At 37.8% G+C, this 27,627-nt stretch overlaps 1 protein-coding gene across 7 annotated transcripts in view; it reads right to left on the bottom strand.

Moving 5' to 3' along the window:
- Nucleotides 1-27,627, bottom strand: part of SNTG2 (syntrophin gamma 2) — a 268,538-nt gene that overhangs the window by 12,349 nt on the left and 228,562 nt on the right. For 5 of the 7 annotated variants that reach the window (XM_065679175.1, XM_065679174.1, XM_065679176.1 and 2 more), the window contains 3 exons: nucleotides 25,187-25,258; nucleotides 21,266-21,475; nucleotides 384-476 (listed from right to left, as the gene is read on the bottom strand). In XM_065679175.1, coding sequence (XP_065535247.1) covers nucleotides 384-476; nucleotides 21,266-21,475; nucleotides 25,187-25,258 — 375 coding nt within the window. Of the gene's footprint in view, nucleotides 1-383; nucleotides 477-21,265; nucleotides 21,509-25,186; nucleotides 25,259-27,627 lie in introns of all 7 variants that reach the window. The other 2 variants (XM_065679173.1, XM_065679177.1) reach the window with 2 other exon arrangements.

Below are 27,627 nucleotides of genomic sequence, written 5' to 3'. Positions count from 1 at the left end.
AAAACAAATAAAATCAGGTGACACTTCATTTATTTCATGACTGGTAATCTTTTAAACATCTTGAAGTTTCTTCATTATAAGAAACCAAGTTCTCTGCTAAATATCACCTTTCTTTGCTTTTATTACTTGAAAAAAATAAAATTACATTTTTTTATATCTTTCTCCAAAAATTATCTTTACATGCTAAGGCACAACTATAATTATGCCAAACTGACTACATTTCAGTAGCGCTGTATAAATAAAATTTCACTATTTTTGAGGAAGAAATACTCATCAACATAAAAAATGACCGCTACTGATCAACATAAAAATTTATGGTCAATAAAAATTTCAACAATTGTAAAATAAAACAGAGTTGTGTTTTCTCTCCTTTTAATTCTTACCTTTGTTTTACTGTCAAAACAGGTAAATCCCAGAGCAAAGTCGACTGTGAAACACAGGCTATCCCCTTGCCAACTGCACATATATGTTTTAGACTGGGAAAAAAAAAAAAGTTTTTAAAAGAACAACCATCATCACTATTTATCACATAATGTTTTATATAGGGTTTTTTCTGTAGGAAGACACTCAGATGGCAACATGGGTACTGCTTTATCTTATTACATTTTAAAATTGTCAAAACCTTCTGTCTGTAAGTCAGTATCAGATCTGACAGCTAGACATTAACTGGAAGTATTCCTTACTTCAAGTCACTCTTCCACAAAATACATACCATATTCTTGGAAAGCATCCCTTATAAAACGCAGCAGAACAAACAAAGCCAAACTGACTATTTAAAACTTTTGGAAAACTGCTTAGATCTGGACTATTAATGACTTCTGACAGAATTTCCAGCATATGTGCAGGTATCAATGCCTAAATGTTTAGTCGTTGCGATCAAATTATGAAAAAAGCTATCTGCCTAGTTGACCTCTCTGCCAGGTTTAAACTTTCTAGACAGTCTTTTTTAGTTTGCAACGTTTTTTCATTTGTCAACTTGGTGACATGCCAGTGCAGCGCCATGTTAATTAATGCTAATGTAATTCAATAATAAGAACTAGTCATTATCACTCATTAGTTAGCATTGATATTTGCTAAACACTGCTGTATATATATAGCAATTCTTTGATTGCCTTTCAGGTTAGAAAGAAAAAGTCCAGTTTATTAACAAAACCTAGAAGTTTTGTTTAAACTTCTGGATAGGCTTTACAGTAAAAAGTCAATTAACATCCTTCTTTGCATATGTTTATAATGCTAGCTAAGTTGGGTATGTGACGGTATGTGAAAGCACGTGAAAAATTTTCTGCTGCGGATACAATATGAAACAGCTTGATGACATGCACCATTCACAGTTAATGACAAAAAAGCTCATTGATTTCAGAATGAGATAAGATACTGCCTCCAACCTTTCCTTGCCACCCCTTGCCACCCATTTTTAAAATGATACCCTTGTGTCTTATGAAATCTATCTTCCTTATTTTTTTTTCTCTTCCAAGGCAGCATTACTTTGCTCTTATTGATATTTCAGAAACCATGGAGTTGCCTCACACTTAGACATTTGTTTACATTAATTTTTTGCATTTGAATAGTTTCTTTAAATTAAAAAAAAAAAAAACAAAAACCAAAAAACGCAAGATTGGCCTAGAAGAGATTGAAAGCATTTATAAACTTGCTTAAGTTGAAAACTGGCATTTTAATTGTTTTTTATAGATGTATAGCATAATCTAGAATTTCTTCATTAAGTAATTGTAAAGGTTTCCTTGTTTCACTATTAATAAAAACATTTAAGGTTATAACAAAATAAGCATTCCTGAGTTAGAGATATTTTCATAGGGTATTTCAAAGGGTATTGAAAGGGCTGAGAATTAAATTATTTTATTAGTACAGATTAGTATTATAATCACCTTAACAATGACAGAGATATACATTATTTTGGAATAAATGATTTTGCTCATTGGTGCTCAGAGATCATATTATTTGGCATTTGAAAAGATTTCAGTGATTGATATTCATGTAGAACAATGTTTAAATATCCCTGCATTTTGGCTGGTAATTATAAGGTGACATTATCCACCAATCATAACTTATTCTCCATTATTTTCCAATTAAAAAGGTTATTCTATCTGAGCTCTGACTCAGCAAAGCAATTTTTAAAACCTGTTAAATTAGATTCACTGAATGGGTAAGCATCTAATTGCTAGGCCACAAATGGTGACTACTAAATGAACTATACACAAATAATTAGCAAGGCGTATTTTACAAATATACAATATTTGCAAACAATGGCACTGGCTGGGAAATTATTTGCAGACAAGCACTACAGCCAAATAGAATATGCTGCATTTTCACTGTGATAAACATTAAAAATAGATATATAAGGTTTATACTTACAAAATACACTAATAGCAATTTCTTCACAACAGAATTAGTTTGGGGTTTGCTGTACAAATTTACAAGCCTGCCTACAGCATTTTCTCAATAACTTTGAACAGGTTCTCAGATAGCTTTGTGATAAACACTCCCATCTCCACACATTAACACTACTACAGAGCACTGTACCTTTCTACTCTTGCTTTTGGAATAAGCTTCTCATACACTTGCAATTCTGTGATCACCCTTGGTTGCCTACAACAACTGTTTAAATGGAAGCTTAACACAAGTCTAGGCCTGGCTCTCTTTTAGTGTATTCTGCAGGAAATAAAATAGCACTGCATGTTAGCTGGATTGAGAACTCACAGTTTAAGCAACAGAGGAGAATAATAGGTTACATAAAAATCCTTCCTTACCTATTTGAAATTAAGATTTTTCTGTGCTTAGGCCTAATAGTAGCTTATCACAAAATACTTGGGGATTATAAGTAGATGAGAATCTACAACACTATCACCCTTAAAATGTGCACTAAAATATTTTCCAGTCATACAGCTATACCCTAATAACCAATTAAATTTACGTAGGTCATACACATGAAAATTTGAAACATTAGCAAATGTGGTACAGTGACCATCTTTGGCTTGCACTGCTTCAGACAAGATGTAAAAGTTTTTCCAGCTCTAACCTTGGTGATTTTGAACATTATGGGGACATAGACTAGGATTTTAAGCCTGATGAGATTCTTCAGTCAAAGCATTAAGAATTAAGCTTTCAAAATGAAGGCATCATGCTTGAACTGCAACAGCTAAGAAATTTGTACCATGAAGTCTGGTGGCCAGCATGATACTATCATGCTAGTACTGAATTGTGAATACATGCAGTACCACGCAGTACTAATATCATTATGCACTAATTAGCATTATCTCACATTCTGGCAAAAACAGCCTTGAGCAGTCCCAAGTACATGTGCTCTCTGCCTATCTTGTCCTGCCTCCACACTGGGTCCCCTTCACTAGAGCTCATGTGAGAGTGAGCAAGCCTCTTCGCTCCAAAAACAGAAGGGGAAGGTTAAAAGCAGTTTTCAGTGTTTCCCTCTTGCTAATGAAATTCCTGCCTCTCCTCAGCAAATCACTTATACAAAGCTGAACTCTTGTCTGAGCAGCAACTGTAGGGGACCAAGAATCCTGGAGGGAAGTAAGAAGGGTGAGTAGGACAGAGAGTTAGGAAAAGGAGAGTCCTAGAAGCTAAGTTAGGGAAAAGAGTGCCTGCATCCAGAAGCAGGAGGTGTTGCTGCCAGTGTGCAAGTACTCTTCTACTGCAGCCTTCAGAATAAAAGTTCCTAAATTTACCCTAGGACAAGATTTCAGCCCTTTAGCAAGGTCCCATCAGTTGATCAGTAGCTTGTCTTTCACTCCCATCTACAAAACTCTTGACATTTCCATTCCAGCATGATCATTCAGCTAGCTAAAATTGCAAGGCTTGAGGAACTTAGTACCTTTGTTGTTGCTCTTGCTATCCACATCAATTAATCTCTTCCATGACTATGCACGTCTTGGAACCCACAGAAGGTAATTAGCACTGAAGGTTTGGGTTAATTACCTCTTAATGGCAAAAAAACAGAAAGGCTATTTTTGTGTCTATCTTCCATCAGTTTTTACAATAGGGAGAGGGCAAGGGACAGGTTGCTTCAGTACTCTAAAATAAAGACCAATGTAGGATTCTAACAATAAGAAGAGACTTTACAAATACGCTTAATGACAGGCCAATTAATTTTAAAACCAACTTTTATGGGAGGCAATGTGTTTGTGAACAGATCTGCAACCTAACAAGAAGGGCTTTAAACTTGGTTTATGGGTATTAGGTAAACAAGTCAAGAAGTGAGTAAATGCTAAAACTGGAGAATGAATGCACGGGAAAAGACTACAAGAGGGACTTTCTAATTTTGGCTCAGAAGCAAGAGACAAATAGACCTCAAATATCTGTACAGGGAGAGAAAGAGCCTGGGCAACAAATGGGGATCATTTCATGTGCAGTCACTGCCCTATAACATGGTGGGAAGCATGAAGACTTGGTGGGTAATAGGCACCATTGCAGCCCAGGCACAGGCTGCTTAGGAAAGAGAGGCAAGGAATTAAAAGAGGATACCTCCTCCTCTTGAGTTGCATTATATCTAAATTGGAGAGATATCAATTTGATGGATGGACCATTCAGTGGAAAAAGAACTGGCTGGATGGCCGCACACAAAGAGTTGTGGTCAGTGGCTCGATGTCCGGCTGGAGACCAGTAACGAGTGGTATCCCTCAGGGATTTGTGTTGGGACCGGTCGTGTTCAACATCTTTGTCGGTGACATGGACAGTGGGATTGAGGGCACCCTCAGCAAGTTTGCCAATGACACCAAGCTGTGTGGTCCGGTTGATATGCTGGAGGGAAGGGATGCCATCCAGAGGGACCTTGACACGCTTGTGAGGTGGGCTGATGCCAACCTTATGAAGTTCAACCATGCCAAGTGCAAGGTCCTACACCTGGGTCGGAGCAATCCCCGGCACAGCTACAGGTTGGTCAAAGAAGAGATTCAGAGCGGCCCTGCAGAGAAGGACTTGGGGGTGCTGGTCGATGAGAAAATGAACATGAGCCGGCTTCAGCGTGCGCTCGCAGCCCAGAAAGCCAACCGTATCCTGGGCTGCATCAAAAGGAGCATGACCAGCAGGTCCAAGGAGGTGATCCTGCCCCTCTACTCTGCTCTTGTGAGACCTCACCTGGAGTATTGTGTGCAGTTCTGGTGTCCTCAACATAAAAAGGACATGGAACTGCTGGAACAAGTCCAGAGGAGGGCCATGAGGATGATCTGGGGACTGGAGCACCTCCCGTATGAAGATAGGTTGAGAAAGTTGGGGCTGTTCAGCCTGGAGAAGAGAAGGCTGCGTGGGGACCTCATAGCAGCCTTCCAGTATCTGAAGGGGGCCTATAGGGATGCTGGGGAGGGACTCTTCGTCAGGGACTGTAGTGACAGGACAAGGGGTAATGGGTGAAAACTTAAACAGGGGAAGTTTAGATTGGATATAAGGAGGAAATTCTTTCCTGTTAGGGTGGTGAGGCACTGGAATAGGTTGCCCAGGGAGGTTGTGAGTGCTCCATCCCTGGCAGTGTTCAAGGCCAGGTTGGATGAAGCCTTGTGTGGGATGGTTTAGTGTGAGGTGTCCCTGCCTATGGCAGGAGGGTTGGAACTAGATGATCTTGAGGTCCTTTCCAACCCTAACTATTCTATGGTACTATGATTCTATATGTATAGGGATCCTTGGCCACACAAACCCATAGTATGAAGCCAGAAGGAAATAAGCATGCTTGCCAGATCAGGTCTCTCAGGAAGGATGAAGCCATATGTAAGTCTGGTTGCTTCAGGGACTGTGCAGCCTGAATGCTTCTAAATAAATCTAGGCATGCAATAGGTTTTTGTGGTAATTGGAATATGAGCTCATTAAAATGCTTTAGCTGGAGGGACTAAATTTTCTTAAGTTCTGTCATAGGTGTCCAATGTAGTGTCTAGATTTTTTTAAGACATACAATCTTTTAATGTTACTCTAATATGGGATTGTCTTCTGTGCAAGAAATAAGGGCTCCTATTGCTTATGTTTTGCAGTAAAATTCCTTAAAAACATGATTACTAATAATGACTGTCAGTTCAGAAGTTATATTCTGAGATCATCAACAAATATTTATACTAAAATAATACCATTTTACATAAGTTTTAAAGAATCACTGTGGTCAGTTATTAACTTTTTCAGTCAGTATTCCTAAGTTTCATTCCTTATTTCTTTGGCAAATGACGTTTCCAAGGAACAAATGAGATTCAGCAATGTTGCTCATGTAGGAGCAACACAGAAACATGATATAGTGTATGCCTTTTAATGGAGTTTACTTTTATAACTCTAGTGCTGTTGTTCCTAATGCCTTATCAAGCTTACAGTTTCAAAAATTCAGTTAATGCGGAGCTATATTGTGGTTAATTATTGTCTTGCATGAAGAAAACCCTCACTTTTCCTCTAACCACAACATACATATGCAGTTTATTCATTCATTTTGGACTCAGCTATGTTCCACTGAGAGGAAATCCTAGTGTTTTTAATCAGCCAAAACACAGAAATAAATACCAATCTTATATTCTAAATGAATAAAAATTTGGCATGTACATGATTTTGCTTATTTTCTAAAAAGCAATTGGAAAGTAGACAATACCATTACACTTTACTGCTTAAACTACATATTTCCCCTGCTATTTTGTCAACTAGATATATATACATTTCCATATATACATATACACACATTTCCTCTAAGATGGATTGTAAAGGTTTATTACATGTAAATGGGAACACTGCCACTACTTCTCCCTACACTCATGTTGCAGAATTCAACACATACTTTCTAAAAATAAATGATAAAAATAACTAGACAGCAAAGCATTTGGGCAAGAACTATACCCATATCCGCATGTATACTGTATACAGATAACACACTGCATTCATATTATTCACTTGCTCACTTTAAGGTAAAATATGTGCTATGCCTCCATGAAGAAATAGTATGCCATCAATATAATAAATGCTAAAATCTAAATAAAACTTTGACTTTTCTGAGAACAAAAGAGTATTTCTATTGAAATTAAATTAGCATTATTTTATTGATCTAATGAAGATAGTTTTGGAACACAGTTTTCCAGAAACAAGTCATCCCTTTTACATGTAAAATAGCACAATTGATGAGAACACAGTTTTATTTGTTCAGTAAAAACAGTACCTACTTCATATATTATGAAAAAGCCATCATCATCTGGTTCTGGTCATTGTTCTTTTTTATAGTTCACTACCAAGGAATATAATAACAACAATGCATGTGTTTAATGTGTTTAGTTTAGCGATGACCCCCAAATGTATTAAAGTTAATTAACAGCAAATGTCTTTTGAGTTATTCAAGATTTATCTGTTGTCATTTAATGTAAAAAAGAAAAAAAAAAAAAAGCTTTACCATATGCAGATCAAAATTAAGTGACTAAAAATATCAAACACAGCAACTAAAAATACCCCAAACTGAGCACTTATCCCTATTAAACAAAGTTGACTTTTCACCAAAGTCCATAGTGTCATGAAGACTTAAGAAAGTAAACTGTATACAAATGAGCAGGATAGTGGGATTCTAATGGGCTAAATATATGAGGCGATTTGTCATTCTCTATTAAACTTGAGATTAACATAATAACTGAATTTAATTGTAAGAGTTTTCCCTAGAAATTAATTACTGGTTAACATTTCAGTCATGCCAACTGAAGTCTGCAGGGTTGTCAATTTAACTGATGAAGTTTTAACATCATCCAAATATCTCTGACCCTTGTTCCTTCTTGATTCTGAGACCAAATCCCACTTAATGTTTTTTTCAGTCTTTGTCAGTTTTGGCATGTGTAAAAAAATGGCAGGCAGTCTGCAGGACTTGTCAGAGGAACTTAAATGACTGAAACAGAGAAGGACTTAAATGATGTGCTCTTTTAAAATATATTAGAAATCAAATACTGGAGAGCGGCGTTTAAAATACAGTGACAGTAAAAAAAAAAAAAGATATGTCAACAGCAGACAGTTTGGAACATAGATTCTTGCATTAAGACTTTATACAGTAGCTTTTTACAAGCTACTAAATCATACAGGAGTTACAGGAGTAAGGTTTCATAATGCACCCAATGTATTTACCAAAGCACAGAGTTTGGTAAAAGCCTTAATTTGGGACCACATAGGTCAAGAATGAGCTTTTTTGAAAATTCCACTTTTAGCATCCTCTGAGTAGGATGTGGAGATGATAAGAGCAGCCAGAGTTGTTATGGTTGTACTAAGAAATAGATCTCAGCCCACATACAGAGGGCGCACTAGGAGGCATACAAAATTAAACTGCTTAATTCTGAAGACAGACTGCAAGATCTTCTTCAACAATTTGGTTTTTTTTTTTTTTTTTGTGTAGAATTACTTATGCTGAACAGAACTGCTTTTTAAACTCTTTGAAATTCCAAAGTAATAAAAAAATGCACATACTTTTCTCATATTTTAGAATTACCATATTTTAAAATTCTGATTGTTATTTTAGGATATTTTATATATCAACTTTTTTTTTTTTATTTTAAAGCAAAACTTCTAGAAGACATTTGCAAAGTACATCGAAAGCATTCTCACTTGGAACCCACATTACATATGACCAAATGAAATGACAGTGAAATCTGACATTCATCACAAGAGTTTTCAGAAAGTTCATCCAGGCCAGACTTCTGAAACTCGTCTGTATTTCTGTTACAGATAACTGTGCAAAAGGATCAATGAAATAATTTATGTGAGAGAAATCAAATGAATACCATTTTCACCTAAAAAATGTGGCAGATGCACTCATTTGGTCATAATGTTAAGGAATTAATCATGTCAAAATTAAAAGGTTATAGAACTGTGATAATTAGCGATAGATACCATTAAAACCACCTTGCTGAAACAAACCAGATCTGATTAAAAATCTTGTACGTTAAGTTCTGCAGTTGCTGCAGTGGAAGGCAATTCATCTTAATGACCTAAAATGACTCTTTTTCTACATTCTTGACTGGATATTAGTGTAAAGAAGTACATTCTCTTGCAAAAGATAGAGTTTTCAAGAAGATGTTATAGGGTTTTATTTTTAAACACCGATGTACATCTGTGGTTCAGCAAGGGACACACTGGCACTAGAAGTATTTCAACGTCCTCAAACAGTGGCTCATTACACTTCCACCAAACTTAAGAAAACTTGTATTGATTTCAGTAGAAGCGGCGCTAGTTCAGTGCTTAGTCTTTTAGAAAAATAACACTTATGCTTAATACTTTCATGTTTTAAATGCTGGCTTTCTCAGGATACTGCTACGCTTGAAACTTTTGCCTTTCAATCACCTATTACAATCTGAGCCACACTCGTAAGTAGAATTCCTGCCACACAACAGCTGGTCTAACTGAACTAAATATCTAACTGATCTAATCAAGACTGCAAGTGACATTACTGCAGCTAACACCAAAAATTGTTGTCTTAGTAGAGCTCTCATGTAACAGACTGCCTTTTCAGAAAACTTCACCATAACAGGGATTAAGCATTAAACCACTGTCACAGAGAGATCAGGGCCACATGCACATCTGCCTGAAGCAAATGTTCCTTTGCAGGCAACTGTGTTCCTGTAGAAAGATTAATAGGTCAACTAATTTCTCCTAAACTGTTATAGGTTCAGCTATTACTTGGCAAGATGAGCAGGTAATTCAGTTACAGATGCCTAATTCTGGCCATGGCATTCTCTCTGTAATACAAACCTATAGTTAATGTAAATCTGATCGAAGAAAGGCAACTTGCTACCTCTGCTGAACAGGCAGACTATGGCTTAAAATGGTTGTAGGAAAACGCAGTGAGAGAAATGGAAGTCAGGGGAAAAAATGAAATGCCAGCAGCTTAGCAGTGGTTATCCTCTGGCAGTGAAAATTCAAGGTGCATTCTTTAGCCTTGGTTTACAACAGGCATGGATTGTCCTTCCTCATATCTGTGCCTGAGCAACAGCTTTGTGGGCTTGTGGCAATTCATTTTTCCATAAAGAAAAGCAAGATACAACAGTCATTTGAATGTTTAGCAGTTTCCTACCTGTAGATTGTCCCAAGTGTAAATTCATATACCTAAGGCAGATCCATATGGTTCTCAGTATCTTTGTGTTGTAGAATGGTGCTTTTTTTCGTCAATGTGAAAATGAATTAGAATCTAACAGCATTTCTAAAGATGACTAGATAAATTGGAATTGTAATAAGCTTTCTGTACATAATGAAAACCATCTAAAACTTAATTGTGTGATTAAATTGAGTTATTCTGGTAACAAACTGATAAGGATCTTTTAATGACCCTATAAATTAAACCTGATCTAAATGCTACTTAATACCTCACCTGAATTTAAGGAAGATATTCCCTTTGCTTATTTGTTTGTCTCAGAAATTGGTTCTGAAATTAGCATATTGTGTTGTTTCCATTCTTAAAGTGATTCCTATACATAATTCTGTTGCATATATGCTTTGTCATCATCATGGAAGACAAAAATAAGATAGCATTGTTAATGTATTTAGCATTTCTGTATTTCAAATATATTACTTGGACTTCATAAGGATTATACTGTGATCAACCAATCCTGTTATCCTCTCAGTTTAACATGAAGAATTTAGAGATTCATAAGCTAGAAATGACAATTGCATCTTACTCAGACTGCCTAATTTCTGCTAGATTTTGTTTATGTAGGTGGACATTTTTTGCTCTGTCTCAGAAGGTGATTTAGACTATCATTTCTCAAGCACTGCTTAATTCCCTGAGATGCCTAGAAACAATGTGTGTGTGTGTTTTGGCTGCAGAGTTATTGAGAAAGTCTTCTGAGCATCTCAGAAATCAGGTAGTTGGAAGAATTAGGTTAGCTGTGAACACAAAGGTGACTGGAAAGATACCTATCTCTGCCCAAGTCCCAGTGTGCACACAGTTTCTAAGAGCTACTCTGATCATATCTAACTTGAGTTGTAGCAAGATCGATTCAAAATGCCACCGGAAAATGATGAGAAAACACCTTGGGAAGGAAACCCAGGAACTAAACTTTCCTTAGGCTGCCTCTGTGAGTATCACAAAACAGTTTCGTCAGTTTTCTATAAATACAAAATCTTCAACTGCACATGTAACTTTCATGCTAAGAAATAGCTTCAGATGGGCCTAATTCCACACTTCTTTGCAGGTTGTCCACCCTACATTGGAATGCAAGGAATACATGTCACTGACTAGTGCACATTGCTGTTTATATGCTCAGGTGAGACAAGCTCAGTGGCTTGTGGAACACTCAACTTCAAGCACATGTACAGGAATGTTGCTAAAATATGCATTTATGTTAGGTGGCAAAAAAAGATTGTTTACAAGACATTTGAACTTTTATATAGAGGAATTTTTCCATCTGGCTCCTAATTTTGAAATCATGAGTTTATTATTATTTTCACTGGACTGAGAATAAGCAGCCAAATAAATAAATTAATTTTGTCTCTTTCTGGAGGTACTCAAAATGTGGGGACTATTCATACATTTAATTTGGTGAAAATGTAGGTTTTTAGAATAAAAGTGCGGTTTTACACAGTCCTTTCTGATCTCTCACTGTAAGTGATTTTACATACCATAGGAACATGCTGGTGATTTGGAATATAAACGTTACTTTTCATGTTATAAACCAATTATTGCTTATGACAGGTTAGGAAGTAGTACATATGCATACAGTCACTACTATACTGATATTTTTTATGCAATACAGCCAACTGAATGCTTTTAAAGGAAAATTATGAGAAATATTATGAAAAAATACTGCTTTCCTGGAAAGGTTATTGAAATCCGCTGGAAGCAATCAATTCACTTCTGTATGCTTTCAATTAGTTCTGGTAAACCCTTCAGAGGATTTTTAACAGAAATACCCACGTAAAATGAAGTAACAGTCCAGAACAAATAGCAAGTGGTCATAGGAATGAGGAGACTATTTCCTGCACTGTGAAGTAGGGATAAGAGAATTACACAGAAAAAATAGAAATCTTTACTAAAAAAACAAGAGGTGAGAATCAAAACCTGACAACAGCATGGATACTGGAAGGCTTTGCACACTAAACAATATATGTCTCACAGAATACATACAGATGAGAATATTATTAATTGGTTAGAAATTAATTAAAACTGATGACCTGGTAAAATCTATGACAAGATACTACAAGGAAATTAAAAAGATGAATAAAAGAGAGAATATAAAAAAGTAACTAGGACCATAAAATCAGAGATAGTCCATCAAGTAAAAAAGGGAAAGTCATACAATGTTGAGCAAAAGACACAGTGTAAACCATGTCTTCAAAATAAATATGTAATTTTGTTTTGTTTTAATCATCAGTAATATGGTTGCAGACTCAGGCACTTCATACAGATCATCCTGAAGAACATCCAATGTATAGAGGGAAATGCTAATGTCTCAAACAGGAATATGGTGCACTAAGGATACTGTAAAGTATGTTACTCTCATGTCAGCCATCTTTTGTAAGTGTGGAACACTGCTTAAGCTCACAGATGAAAACAGAGATTGGATGGACATATCGACATGAAAAAGGAATTCATTGTTGCTTACAAACAAACAAAAAAAAATAATGTATTAGTTGCATTTGTTTTAATATTGTTTCTTTTGTTAGGAATTTTAATCATGGTGTTTTAGCAGCACAATATTTGTGGAAACAGAACTGAAAGATTCATGTGGGAATCATATAGAAAAAAAACTTCAGGTCTGCATGCAAAATTATTCATAGTATTTATTTTTGCATTTACCCTGGAACAGACATAATCAGCAAGCAATTCTGAGCCACATTGAACAATCTGATTTATATGAACTGCATCAAGAATCTGACTATACAGAATGGTTCATTGTTAACTCTTAGGAAAATAACTAAATGTTAAAAATGCATACAAAAAAGATTAAAGATCTACAGAAGCAGATACATGTTAACTGAAACATAAAGACGGAAAACACAGGCTAATTACATTGTACTTTTATGTTCATTGTAAACTGGCTTTGGATTTCCAATAATGTTCACATGACATGGATTTAAGTGAAATATTATTACATTTGTGATTTTTATTTTCAATGTATATTCTTCACAGGAGGAATTTGTAGCATTCCAAGAACATGAATTTTACTGCTAACATTTCTCTTAGCACAATACATTCATATCCCTGTCCTCAACAAATATATATTTATTTCCAGGGTTTATTTTTCTGTGAACATCAGTCTTTGAGTTACAGAACAAAGTGGAAAGAAATTCTCCAGAAGTACTTACCTTTAGGCACAGCAAAACTTCTTGATTATTCTGTTATGACTGAGTGAAGTCCAATATCTGAACTTTTTTAAATTTTTACAGTAAGTTATATTAAACAATTCTTTTTTACAAGCAATGTAAATGGCTTCATGAAACTAGGCTATTCAGCTGTATGGGAATTGGAAAGACCTTGAAGCATCTGCATCACAGCTGGAAGCACAAAGGGAAAACTTTCTTCTGTGTTTAGAAATTGCTAGATAAATGAGGAGAGTATGTAACCATGTCTCCTTACATCAAGTGTAGCCACTGCAGTACATGACTGTCCCCCTACATGCTTTTTTCAGCCTTCTGAGAGCTCTTTCATCTAGTGAAGCAAGACTGCTCCTCTCTGTCTTCGGCCACACATGTAATGAGTACAAAGATTCAAAATGCTGAAACAGTCCAACTTTTTTACGGCTGACAGTAAAATGTATTACTGCTAATATTTCCTCTGCTCCCTACCAAATACTATTCAAATATCCTCCTCTATCCTTCTGTTGAACAAGCTCAAAGCCCCAAAAGATCCAAATCATCCTACTGAGATGTTTCTGCATTAATTTAACTATTATATCCAAGTCTCACATGAGTCAACATAATTTCTTTTGGAAATAATAGTTTGAGGAGAGGGAAGAATACTGATAAAGTAACTTTAAAAAGATAGCATTGAAAAACATGGAATAAAAGCCCATAGTACTAACAAGATTACCCTGAAGAGTCAAAGAATTAGTAAGGGATCTGGCAAACGTGCTTGCCTTTTATTTTTGAAGACTGTCTACGCTGTAAAACAACTCTGAAAAAAAGAAGAAAAATTACTTAATGTAAGCATCATTAACTAATCTTGCACTGCTTAGGATGCTCCAAGTGAGACAGAAAGGCTTGCTTGAATTTGTGGGAGATGATTGAAATTCTAGTAAGGACTTCACTGCCTATCCTCCTCCACTGCAATGCTGACTTTCATTACTAGCCTCATAGAAATACTTTTTAATGCACTTCTTTTACCTTACAACTGCCTTCCTACTTCTATTGCATTGTTATTGCTCCCATCTGTCCAAATTCTGCTATCAGAGACTATCATATATTTTATAGGAATAAAATATAGATATATCTAGCACGTAAATTTACTTGCTATCATTGTTTGTAAACATTCATTTCATCAGGATCACTGAATCTCACAGTTTCTTGGTAGACTCCTTTTGTAAGCATTTGCAGCTTGAAATAAGGTTTTAAGGTAGCTAAAATGAGAATGATATTGTGAGGGGGGTTTCCTCCTGCTTTATTGCATTCTTTCTGTCATTCAATGCTGCTTCCTTTTTCAGAAGAGATGTATTAAAAAAGAAATCACATAACACAGGCAAAAAAAAAAAAATGCAAAAGCATCACTGTATCTTAGTATTTCTTTTTATAAACTGTGTAAGGACAGGATCTTCCCAGAAATACAACAAATATAGAAACACCAAACACAAAGAATGTGTACAGGGTAAGGTTAATAATGATTCTGTCAAAGACAAGATCCTAATGACCCTTAACAGTAAACAGACTCAAGACACATTTAAGTAAGAATGGTTGAAACGACACAGTGCAATCCAACACCTACCATGAATCTTGCCCAATCACTAATGAATAAAAGTTAAATTCCAACTGCAATTATGGTCCTTCTCCAAAAGAAAGAATTGTTATAGCCAATCTAACCTACTGGTGACAACCTTCAATTTCATGGAATCACAGAATCGTAGAAAAGTTAGGGTTGGAAAAGACCTGAAGATCATCTAGTTCCAACCACCTCCCATGGGCAGGGACACCTCACATTAAAGCATGCCACCCAAGGATTCGTCCAATCTGGCCTTGAACACTGCAAGGGATGGAGCATTCACAACCTCCCTGAGCAACCCATTCCAGTGCCTCACCACCCTCACAGGGAATAATTTCTTCATTATATCCAATCCAAATGTCCCCTGTTTTAAGTTTTAATCTGTTACCCCTTGTCCTGTCACTACAGTCCCTGACGAAGAGTCCCTCCCCAGCATCCCTATAGGTCCCCTTCAGATACTAGAAGGCTGCTATGAGGTCTCCACGCAGCCTTCTCTTCTCCAGGCTGAACAGCCCCAACTTCCTCAGCCTGTCTTCATACGGGAGGTGTTCCAGTCCCCTGATCATCCTCATGGCCCTCCTCTGGACTTGTTCCAGCAGTTCCATGTCCTTTTTATGTTGAGGACACCAGAACTGTACACAATACTCCAGGTGAGGTCTCACAAGAGCAGAGCAGAGGGGCAGGATCACCTCCTTCGACCTGCTGGTCACGCTCCTTTTGATGCAGCCCAGGATACGGTTGGCTTTCTGGGCTGCAAGTGCACACTGCCGACTCATGTTCATTTTCTCATCGACCAACACCCCCAAGTCCTTCTCTGCAGGGCCGCTCTGAATCTCTTCTTTGCCCAACCTGTAGCTGTGCCTGGGATTGCTCCACCCCAGGTGTAGGACCTTGCACTTGGCATGGTTAAACTTCATGAGGCTGGCATCAGCCCACCTCACAAGCGTGTTGAGGTGCCTCTGGATGGCATTCCTTCCCTCCACTGTATCAACCGAACCACAGAGCTTGGTGTCATCAGCAAACTTGCTTAGGGCGCACTCAATCCCACTGTCTATGTCACGGACTAAGATGTTAAGACCAGTCCCAACACCGATCCCTGAGGGAGACCACTCCTTACTGGTCTCCTGTCGGACATTGAGCCATTGTCCACAACTCTTTGCATGCGGCCATCCAGCCAGTTCTTTATCCACTGAGTGGTCCGTCTATCAAACTGATGTCTGTCCAATTTAGAGAGAAGGGACAGTGTTGAATGCTTTGCACAAGTCCAGGTAGATGACGTCAACTGCTCTACCCCCGTCTATCAGTTCCGTAGTCCCACCATAGAAGGCCACCAAATTGGTCAGGCAGGATTTCCCCTTAGTGAAGCCATGCTGGCTGTCACCAAGCACCTTGTTGTTCTTCATGTGCCTTGGCATGCCTTCCAGGAGAATCTGCTCCAAGATTTTGCCAGAAACAGAGGTGAAACTGACTGGTCTGTAATTCCCTGGGTCATCCATTTTCCCCTTCTTGAAAATGGGGGTTGTATTTCCCTTTTTCCAGTCATCGGGAACTTCACCTGACTGCCACGATTTTTTAAATACAGTGGATAGAGTCTTAGCAACTGCATTTGCCAGGTCCTTCAGGACCCGTGGATGGATTTCATCTGGTCCTATAGACTTGTGCACGTTCAGGTTCTTAAGATGCTCTCAAAAAAAGATCCTCTCCTACAGTGGGCCCAAGGTCTTCATTCTCACAGTCCCTGCGTCTGCCTTCCAAGATTTGGATGGTGAGATCAGAGCCTTCTCCAAATCCAGGGTAGCCAGTTCTCCTGATAGCTTCTGGAGGGGTCCTACGTTGTCCCTAGTCTGGTTTTTATTTGCTACATACCTATAGAATCCCTTCCTGTTATCCTTAACATCCTTAGCCAAGTTTAATTCTAACTGGGCCTTAGCCTTCCTAACCTGGTCGCTAGCTTCCCGGACAACATCCCTGTATTCTTCCCAGGCCGCCTGTCCTTGCTTCCACCTTTTATAAGCCTCCTTTTTCCTTTGAATTTTTCTCAGCAGCTCCTTATCCATCCAAGGAGGTCACCTGGCCCTCCTGCTGCACTTCCTTCTAGTTGGGATGCAGCACTCCTGACCTTGTAGCAGGTGATCGTTGAATATGAACCAACAGTCTTGGGCTCCCCTGCATTCTAGGGCTATATCCCATGGAACCTTACTAAGCAGGTTCCTGAAGAAGCCAAAGTCTGCTCTCTTGAAGTCCAGGGCAGTGAGCTTGCTACACACTCTTCTCACTGTCCTGAGGATCTCGAATTCGACCATCTCGTGATCGCTGCATCCAAAGCTGCCCTGGAGTGTCACATTTCCAACCAGCCCTCCCCTATTGGTGAGCACGAGGTCGAGCATGGCACCTCTCCTTGTCGGCTCCTCTATTACTTGTAGAAGGAAGTTGTCTTCCACACAATCGAGGAACCTCCTGGATTGCTTGTGCAGGGCCGTACCGTCTCTCCAACAGATATCGGGGTAGTTGAAGTCCCCTATGAGAACAAGGCCTGTGAGTGTGAGGCTTTTCCTATCTGTCTGTAGAGGGCTTCATCCTCAGGTTCCTCTTGATCAGGTGGTCTGTAACAGATCCCCACAGTAATGTCTCCCATCGTTGTTCTCCCTTTAACCCTGACTCAAACTCTTTGTTAACTGCTCACCTGTCCCAGACAGAGTTCCATACTCTCCAGCCTATCCCTAACATAAAGGGCAACTCCCCCTCCCTGCCTGCCGGGCCTGTCTTTTCTAAAAAGCCTGTAACTTAACTTTCCATTCCAACACTCCAGACCTAGGAGCCATCCCACCGTATTTCTGTGATGCCTATTATATCATACCCCCGTAGACATGCACACATCTCTGATTCCTCTTGTTTGTTCCCCATGCTATGGGTGTTTGTATAGAGGCATCTGAGACGAGCTCCAAATGAAGCCGGCTCATTGGCTGGAGCGGCTGGAATATATCTACATTGCTCCAAACATTTATTATAGGTGCTGGCAACTGACTGGGTGTGTTGGGATGGAATGATGCCCCCCTCCCCCAACACATCTAGTTTAAAGCCTCCTTGACCAGTCTGGCAAGCCTCCTACCAAAACTGCTCTTCCCCTTCTTTACCAGACCAGCTCCACCAGCCTCCAGTAGACCTGGCCTACAAACTTGGGTCCTGTGTTCAAGACACCCAAACCCCTGACTATGGCACCACTCTTTTAACCATTCTTTAACCTGGCCAATCCTCCTAGCCTTTTTGGGGTCCTCCCCTATATCCTGGATAATTGACGAAAAGATGATCTGAGCTCCAGAGCCCCTAACCACCTCTCCCAGGGCTCTGTAGTCCTTTATGTTCCCCAGGCTACTACTATCTATATCCCCAGCACCCACATGTATCACTAGAAGTGGGTAGTAGTCCATGGGACTTACTAGACCAGGCAGCCTCTCTGCAACATCTCTGATCCTTGCCCCTGGTAGGCAGCACACCTCCCTTGAGACTGGGTCAGGCCGACAGAGGGGTGCTTCTGTTCCTTTCAAAGTAGAGTCCCCTAGTATTACGACCTCCCGCTATTTCCTGGCAGTACCAGGAGAGATCTTCTTTACCAGTGCACCGGCCTGTTGTTCATGGTGCGAGTGTGTTTCCTCGTGAGCCCCCTGCAGGACAGCAAAGCCATTCTGGGTGCGGACAACAGATTTAGGAGGAAGCCCCTTGCTTTTAATTGTCCTCTGCCTCCTTTTTTTTTTTTTTTTTTTTGTCACCAATTCCCAATTTCCCGGGTTAGCGGCCTCCTTCTTTCCCCCATGAGCTGGAGGGGACGCTTGAGGCCCCTGCACAGTCTGGGCCTGGAGCAAGCAGCCCTGCTTCCTCTCAGCTTCCCTGACATCTTGCAGCCTATTGACAGCGTCCCGCAGCTCAGCCCCTGCTGCAGGAGGGCCTCCCCCAGGGAGCACCGAGCGCAGCCCTGCCCGTTGTGCACCTTTCCCTCACAAGCCCAGTGCCGGCTCTCTCTGCACCCCGAGCTCCGCGCTGCAGCCTCCCCTCTCACCGGCTCTGTCTGGGTGCCTACGCTGCCACCGCCGGGGCAGCCAGAGCAGAGCTCCCAGAGCGGGCCCTGGTGGCTCGCGCTCCCTGGGGCAGGTTTTTACCCAGTCAGCGCTGGTGCCGCCGCTCCTGGCTCCGCCCCCTGTGAGTCCCTGCTCCCGCCCGCGGAGCTGCCGGCTCCTGGGCAGGTCCTGTCGAGGCCTTGAGGCTCCCTCGGTGGCTGTTGCCGCTCTGAGCTGAGGCTCCTGGACGCTGCGCTTCCCCCAGATCGCGTGTTGAAGGCGTCCTCTCTAGAGCTACTCACCTCAGTAACTGGCCGGATACCAAAATGCCGTTTCTTTTTCTATAGCTTAAAATAATCTATGTAATGTTAAATTGTATCTCATTCATGCTGCTCTTGATACCCTTCTGAAAAGAAGGTCATTCAAAGCAGCATTTATATTTTGAAGAAAGAAAGAAAATAGCAGAGTCAAAAGATTTTTCGCTGCTGGAGAGTGACCACAGCACTTTGCATCCTACTGACATAGTGAGTTACAACAAACTTGAATGCATGCAACTGAGAGAAAATTAAGATATGGGCACACACATATGGAGACTTGAACACTGTAATCAGATTTTTAACTGAATACCTTTCCTGGAATTATCAGACTGGTTAAACCACAGCTGGAAGAAACATTAATGTCTTCTGTGAGATACAGGTCTAGAGGATTGCTGGATTCAAAGGACAAAAGATCATTCCAGAAGCAAAGAACTGTTCCTTGATTTTAAGATTATTAGGATGGAAAGGAAAAATGCTGAATTTTAACAATAAATACTTCAGAAATCAAGCCAGATACAGAACCAGATAATCTCCACCCTTGTTATACTTAATCTTCATAGAATCATAGAATGATTTGAGTTGGGATGGACATTGAAGATTATCTAGTTCCAACCTTCCTGTTTTTTTTATATGGATAATAGATAGGACAATTGAGTGGCTGCTCAAACAGTCGGATCATAATTTTTGAAGAGTTCATGTGAGAAAACACTTCATGCATACTCAATATGCATTATTAGCCCCTCCCTGGTGCTCAGCAATTTAATTTTTTTTTTTTTTTTGTGAAGAACTGCATCTCAAAAGAGCAGGAGCAACAGCATCACTACTACAAAATCTTTTTTGTTACTTTAGCAGTCTGAAGAGACAATTGGAAAGGTTCTAAAGAAGCACCTGCAAACCTGGTTAGAATCCCAGACTTTGAAATCTAGAAGAGCAGATTTAATACCTGTGCTAGGACTTCTGCGCCTTGCAATCTGTGCTAATGCAATGCTGTGATTTAGTCCTCTCACTTTTGCAAACACCTTTAGGAGGTCCCTGCAAACCCAAACATATCAGATAAAGCTTGCATTTATGCTTAAACTGTGTAAATGTTTTTAATTGGAAAAGGCCTATACTCTTTATGCATGTATTCCCATACCACAGGTGCAGTTTACGTGAGAGTATGGATCTAGATGTTCAGCAACTAACTTCTTTATATAACAGTATAGAGGTGCTTTAAGTTGCGACTTAAATAAAAATCAATTTATCTTCTCTGTCGTCATACCGTAAAATGTCTAATTTAGAATAAAGTATCTAGTTTATGATAAGCACGTTCTTCGGACTCCACTCACTGATTCTAATGGGCACAAAGCTACCACCATGCTAATAGACACCTACATTTAGAAAACTATACAAGAAATTGTGATCTTAAATTTGAAACCACTAATGGGAAGTGCACCCTCAGACCTGAGAAAATAATTGACTTGAGAATTTTACTAGCCAGGAGAAAGTGATGATATGCTGTTTAATTTTGAGAATTTAAGACTATCACAAACATTCACTTTTATGCTTAGTCTTCAGAATTTTCCAGTGTTAACAAGGACAATCCCAATTTACAATTAACAATGTAAGAGCAAAATATTTCTTCAGTGAGAATAGAAACATTATGTAAAACATAACATAATTACTTTAGGTGAATGAAAAATAAGCCTTCTGGTAGAAAAATGTTCAGGGTCAACTAAATAATCTCTGCAGAATCTGCTTTCCCGTAGTAAAACATATTAATTATCAGTTTGCTATAATCAAGATCAACTTACACTTTACTACTTCTAATTTTCAAACTGTCCTACCATGCTCACAGACTGTTACTACATGGTCATTGACATATAAATACTGATGTGATGATGCAACTTTCAGAAGCCTTGAGTGCATTAAAATGTACTGAGGTCCTTAGTCACGGATCACATCAATCTGATTCAAGTATTAAACATACTATTGATCTAAAAATTTGTTGTAATTTAACTGATGAAATGGCTCCAGGATTTAAATTATTCATTACTTACCCCTGTTCTTTGAACTTCCAAGAAAATCGCTCGTTGAAATGATTTCTCCCACACTGCCAATTCGCTGCCCAGCTCTACATTGAAATAATGACTCTTGCCATGTCCAACCATAACACTGAAACAATACGGCCTCTGGTCTTCAAGATCAAAGTCCTGATGAATACCTAAATACAAGTTTGCTTGTAGCCAGCAATCGTCAGCAAGCCAGAGCTGAAAGACATGTTTCAGTATATGATTCTTCATCTAGCAAAAACAGTTAAAGCAACATTGTCTTCTGTAAGTAACGGGTACTCGGATACGTTATGTCATTATGTTAGTAATTACCTTGAACAGATGTTCTGAAAATTAAGTAATAATTTCACAGACAACTTATCTCTTTGCTTCTTATTCACTTTACCCTTTGTCATGTAATCCGAGCTACTTCTACAGTTCCAAAAGACAGTCAAAGTTACCTAAGCAATATATGCATAATTTAAAAAGAGTTTGTAAAACACCATATTGTTTACAGTGAAAAGAAAGGAAATCCCTGAATTGTCTGAACTCAGTTCAAGAGCTGTGTACCAGCTTTACAGAAGAATATAACTACTCCATTCTAACTGTGTTCCAATATGCTAAACACTAAGGAATGCATTAATTTATCAAGCACTGAAGGGCTAATTCTGGAAATGATAATCTGAGCCTTCAAATGCTCCCTAAAAGCTGCCAGTGCTGCTCAGCAAGTACAAGCAAAGTGAAGTGAGATCCTACCAATACCTTCAAGATGAAGAAACTTCATACTAGTCTTTTATAATTAAAACGACAACAAAAAATAAATCCCTGCAACCGAATGTTTTGTAAATTAAAACAAATTCTGACCAGAAACTTTCACGATCTCATTGATTATCATACATGTAGAGAAAAAGAAAATGAAAATACTGCATACATATCTGTACAGTTTCAGATGGGAACTGAAAATATTGCTTGTCCTCGTCAATTACTGAATAACATAAACTAGCAAATACAACATTCTGCAATTTACCCAAGTCAACCAAGTCAACTGTAAACTAAGGATGTTTTGTGGGGCACCTCAGAAGCAGCCACCAAGGTACACAGTACTTCGTTGTGAAAAATGGCCCTGCAGCTATCCGAGAACAGTCTTGAAGAAATTCAGACTTTATTTTATGATGCTCCTTTAGACTGTTGAAAGTGAAGTGGAACAAAATACTTATATATAATCTGATGCTCAGCAGCTATGGAGTGACAGGTTTTACATCTACATCTGCTTCACAACTTAATGCTGCTCATTCCGGCTTGCAGAATATTATATTAGTATCTTTTACTTTGTGTGTGCAAATGATATATGAAAATACCAGGTAATAAAATCAAATGATTTAAAGACAGGTGGCTTTTAAAAATGTCTAATATTCTCACCCCCGAAAAATACAGGTTTTTAGTAACAGTTTCAGCAAATATAGAGTATGAGGCAAGGTACAGGAAGAAACTGTTACCACGGTCATCTGTTTGTTACTACAATCAGTAGTAACAATCAGTCATCTAGTTTGTTACTACAAAACATCCATGAATAAGCAAGAGCATGAGATATATGCATGTTTGTGTATGCAAGTGTGTACCTATATGTATGCATACACACACACAAATCTAAAACATAGCAAACATTTTGTTTTAGGATGTGATTTCCATATTGGATTCTTATTTTTCATGTCTAACTATTGTGTCATAATAAACACAGATGACAAGGTGTGTAACAGGTGCACCTCTCCTTAAAATCCACCTTTTGTGGAAAGATCTAATAGCAGTCTCCACCACAGCTTTGCACTAGTTCTAATTAGCTTCTGAAAATCCTTAGGAACACTCTCCCCAAACGGCAGTTTTTACGACACAAACTCCATCTTTCAGTCTCCAGTGTACAAACCCTAACTGCTTAGGATTTGTTCCTATCTTTTTGGATTTGCTCGGTTTGCCTCACTGTCATTTATGCCAAAGAATCAACAGAAAAGAGGTTAAAGAGTTGAATTTGAGCTTTTGCACTTTAACTAATGTATTCATGAAGACTGGCAATTAAGCATTCATTTATTAAAATGTCAAGAACATTAAAGAGTTGAATCCTGGGTAGTTTATTTCCCACTACTTTTTGTTAATGAAAAAGTAGCACAGTATTTGCTTTAAGGATAGATTATCCTTGAAATTATGCGAATATGCAAGGAAGGACTGAGTTTTAAAGCAGTAGTAGCATTTAAAGAAGAAAAAATCCAAAACTCAAACCACAGCAAAATCTTTTCAAGAGACATAATGAGTTTATATTTCATTGGTGCCTGACTTATTTAGCAGAAAAAAAAAGTAAATTTTAAAAAAGATTAATGGACAGAACCTCCCCCCTCCACCCCAACCCATTCCCACTCAGTGATTGCAGGTTTACAACAGAATGAAAACGCAGTGATGAGCTGCAAAACTGGCAGCTGACATCAGCAGAAGCTCTTTTAGCAGCTTGTTAAAGGGACTGACACCTCTCTAAAACGCAGATTTAGGCTCATTTGGGAGATTTTTTGTAGATTTCTATCAAATTCCCTGTGCTCCTTGATCTGTTCTCTGTTGGTTGTGTGCTCCTTTTCTGTCGGCTGTAACTTCATCACTTTTTCAGTTTCTTTATTTAGTTTTTGAATCAGTGAAAAAAAATGGTGCAGGAAACGTGCCCACGTTTCTGTAAGTCAGTTTGGGATAATTAGTTTGAGCAATCAGGACACAGAAACCCCCTGTCACCCCATTCTTTGAAGAATTTGGATGTGTAGGGCTACAGAGAACTCCTCACTATGACAAACAGGGCAATAAAGGAGAATGGAGTGTTATTGTTAGGTCTATGATTTTTTTTTGTTTGTTTGTTTCCTTTTATATTTTTCTTTCTGTAAATTGTCCTGAATAACTGTGTTGAATCAGGAAGAAAACCCAACCCAAACCAAAAAACTTAATCTGTTCTGCTTTGGTGCAATGTTAAGTCAGGATCTGTATGGCTACCAGAGCAACAGCCTTCCTTCTCCATATTAGTACAGGGTTGAAGGATGAACAGCAGGGAGGACAGCAGCCGGTGAGAAATAAAGCTGCTTTGTAATTTTTCAGAGAAAACAGCATTTTATCTAAAAGACCAATATTTTTGGTTTGGGCTTTTGTTGTTGTTTTTTTTTGTTTTCCTGGTAATATGTTTGGTTTTACTGTCTTAGTCTCGTCTCTTAGCCTTACCTGACCTGCAAAGTGGTGTTTGATTAGCAGGTAGAGAAATAAATTAATCTGTCTGATGCAACTGATTAGAAAATATCTTCTGTAAGTCAATTCTTTAAACTGACTACTAAGGTTTTGCCTAAAATCCTTTCATGGGATAAATTAAACAGAAACCATGATGTTGTCTCTAGGTGGTGGAATAAAATGAAGAATTCTGTAGTACATAAGTACACCATGTTGCCCTTTGCAAGGTCAAACCCACTGTAAAATTTGGAGATTACACATGATCTAAAAAGGACATAATTTAATACTTCTAATTACTGAGATTACTAAAGTATCTTTATATAGATCAGGAATTACAGTAATAGCAATCTTCATCACATTCACTTAAAAATCTGACCCACTAAGAAAAAAGTGATATCCAGCTTCATTATGCTTAGCTGATGCCACATATACTTTATACAACCAGCTCTAATATTGAAAATTTTCTTCAAAATGGAAACATTTTAGTAACTTGCAGATTTGGAGCTTAATCCATTTTCTCATACTTAGATAGCTAATGCACTAGCAATTACAAATACTTTTTTTAACAACAGATGCACTATTTAAATATTACCTGCTCCTAGTTAAGATTAACTTGAGTTTACAATTAACAGAAAAAGGCAAGCTTTCTTTACTAAATAATATCACTGTAATCGTTAGGAAACCTACCTTGTGAATTTTAAATAGAACCTCACAGAGGTTATAGATTTTTTCAGCTCGTACCCAGTCTAGTGTGCTTACCTAGAACATCAAAAGAAAACATTAGGAACACATTCATTATGCTAAAATAATGTACAGATAAAAAAATATAAATATTTCACCCATCATTGTTCTATGTATGCTCTAAATATAGGCAAATTACTACATTTAATATCCACCATTTAGAAAAGACTGTCAAACAGCATTCAATTTTTACAGCATCTACAGGAGTCTTACTATAATTAGATGATTTTCTTTAGAAGATATTTCATTGATTTTTTTCCCATTATTACTACAGTATGATGGAAACATCTTTATAATCTCTATGATGAGTTATATATTTGTTTTCCAGTATGCTAGCGCAGAAAAAACAGAGTATCAAACCCACTCATTCAGTTTCATGTCTCAAAAATATCTTAAAATCAAAAGATCAAGATGTCTTCCTAATATAATATTTGAGTTTACATACATTAAGGCACCAATATCTTAATGCTTATACTATAAACTGAAAAGGGCTGTGATTGCAAAATTTGAAATTAAGAGTGTAAAATGTGTGCTTAGTAATGGATACAAAAAAACAGTTTTGCTTTTGATTTCGTTACTCTATCCTGTTGACGTGATAGGCTGCTAAAATTTAATGGTTAGAACATTTGAAGTTTCCCCTAAATTCTAGTTCATGATATAATGTAATATCTGTTTTCTTTTAGAAACAGAACCTAGTCTATATAGTTCCATAAGAAAAATACAAGGGGAATACACATTATTTTGCTTATATATTTTTGAGCAAAATCGTAGCTCTTGGTGAATGCACAGGAATGGTTGCATATGTGAAGAATTTGACTAAATTGTAACTCTGAGGCTTTTAACACATGGATATAAGTGTTTTGGTGACTCAAAGAGCAACTTGAATACTAGAGCACAGGCAGCTTTTTCCTGTTACTGCCGCCTCCCAAAATGAAGAAAACAGAAAAAAATAATTATTTAGCTAAAGCAAAATTTGGTTGTAAAACACCTGGCTTCTGTGGATGAAACTTAACTAGGAAAAACTATGACATTCAGTACCATATTCCTTTTCTCTGTATTCACAGTGGCACATAGTTCACCTATAATAATCTTGTTCCTGATGTTTTGCATGAAGGTCAACATGGGCTTTTTTTTTAATTTATTTTTAAAGTTGAATTTCCAGATCTTTGTAAATTGTAAACCATTAATCAAAATTGTAATAAAATGCTGAAAGTCTAAACCAGTACAGCACTTAAGAGCAGACTGATGTGACTTCTATTGTTAAATGTTACTTCACAGTGCTGTTGGAGGAGTAATGTGAGCTTTATTTCTAATCTTACATGCTGTTATGTCCACTGCAACTGAAACTAATTAACATTATTATTGAGTAGATCTCACAGCTATGTGTTTTAAAGTAGTGTTTCAGAATTTACCTGAATTCTTTCTTCTCCATGAGGAAACTATCCCACCTAAATTTAGACATCAACAGTGTCTAATCTTAACAGCCTAACCAAATTCTTGATAAACTAATCTTAATGTCAACATATTGGGAAAGAATAAAAAAAAACCCCACAACAAAAAAGGTAGCCGTTTCTCCCAGTTAGTCTCTAACTTTAGATTTGATCTTTATCTTTGAGATGACTAAATTTATTTGAGATGAATCACCTATAACAAATGGGACTGAAGACCTCTGGAAAAGCAAATTCTATCACAACATCTTTTCAGGATATAAACAGACTCGTAGGGTTCTCCTTATGACAGTTCTTATATTTTAACAATCAAATGACATCTCTTGAATACAATGCATGTGATGGAATATGTAAAACCATGTTATGTACTTTCTGTTTTATTATGAGCAATTTCTTATCATAAATTAAAGCTTGAAACATTACATATTGTTAATTTAAAAAGCCCTAAGTACCATTTTAAAGGAACTTCATAAAATTTAAATCTAATGTTAGCTGTTTTAGAAAATTAAAACAATTTTAGATACTGTACTTTTTCTCCCATCACTTCATCAAATGCATCAGTTTTCAGTCACAGATTTCTAATTTTTAGATTTCTGTTACTTTTTTCCCTCTAGGAAGGTCAATTAAGTATTTTATCTGAGTTCTGTTTTGTAAGTTTTGCTACAAGTAAGAAATAAGACGTTTAGAAACAATTAAAACTGAGGAATTATAAAGCTGTTTCATAAAGAAATACTGTACATTTAATCATGCTCACATACAGCAAATACTGCAGGTTTTTGCTTAATTTTATTTACAGGGAAATATTTTTCAGTTTGATAAGTGTTTTGAAAAGATTAAATAATACAGGCTTTGGCCCATTACTTTTGGTCCTCGAAAGGCATCTTCATGCTCACTGCAAAATGAGATTTATAGCCTAGAATGGTGGCTAGTTCATTATTT

This window comes from Lathamus discolor, chromosome 5, assembly GCF_037157495.1.
Source record: "Lathamus discolor isolate bLatDis1 chromosome 5, bLatDis1.hap1, whole genome shotgun sequence".
NCBI lineage: Eukaryota > Metazoa > Chordata > Aves > Psittaciformes > Psittacidae > Lathamus > Lathamus discolor.
The sequence above is the reverse complement of the archived record's forward strand: the minus strand, read 5'-3'. Positions and strand labels throughout refer to the sequence as shown.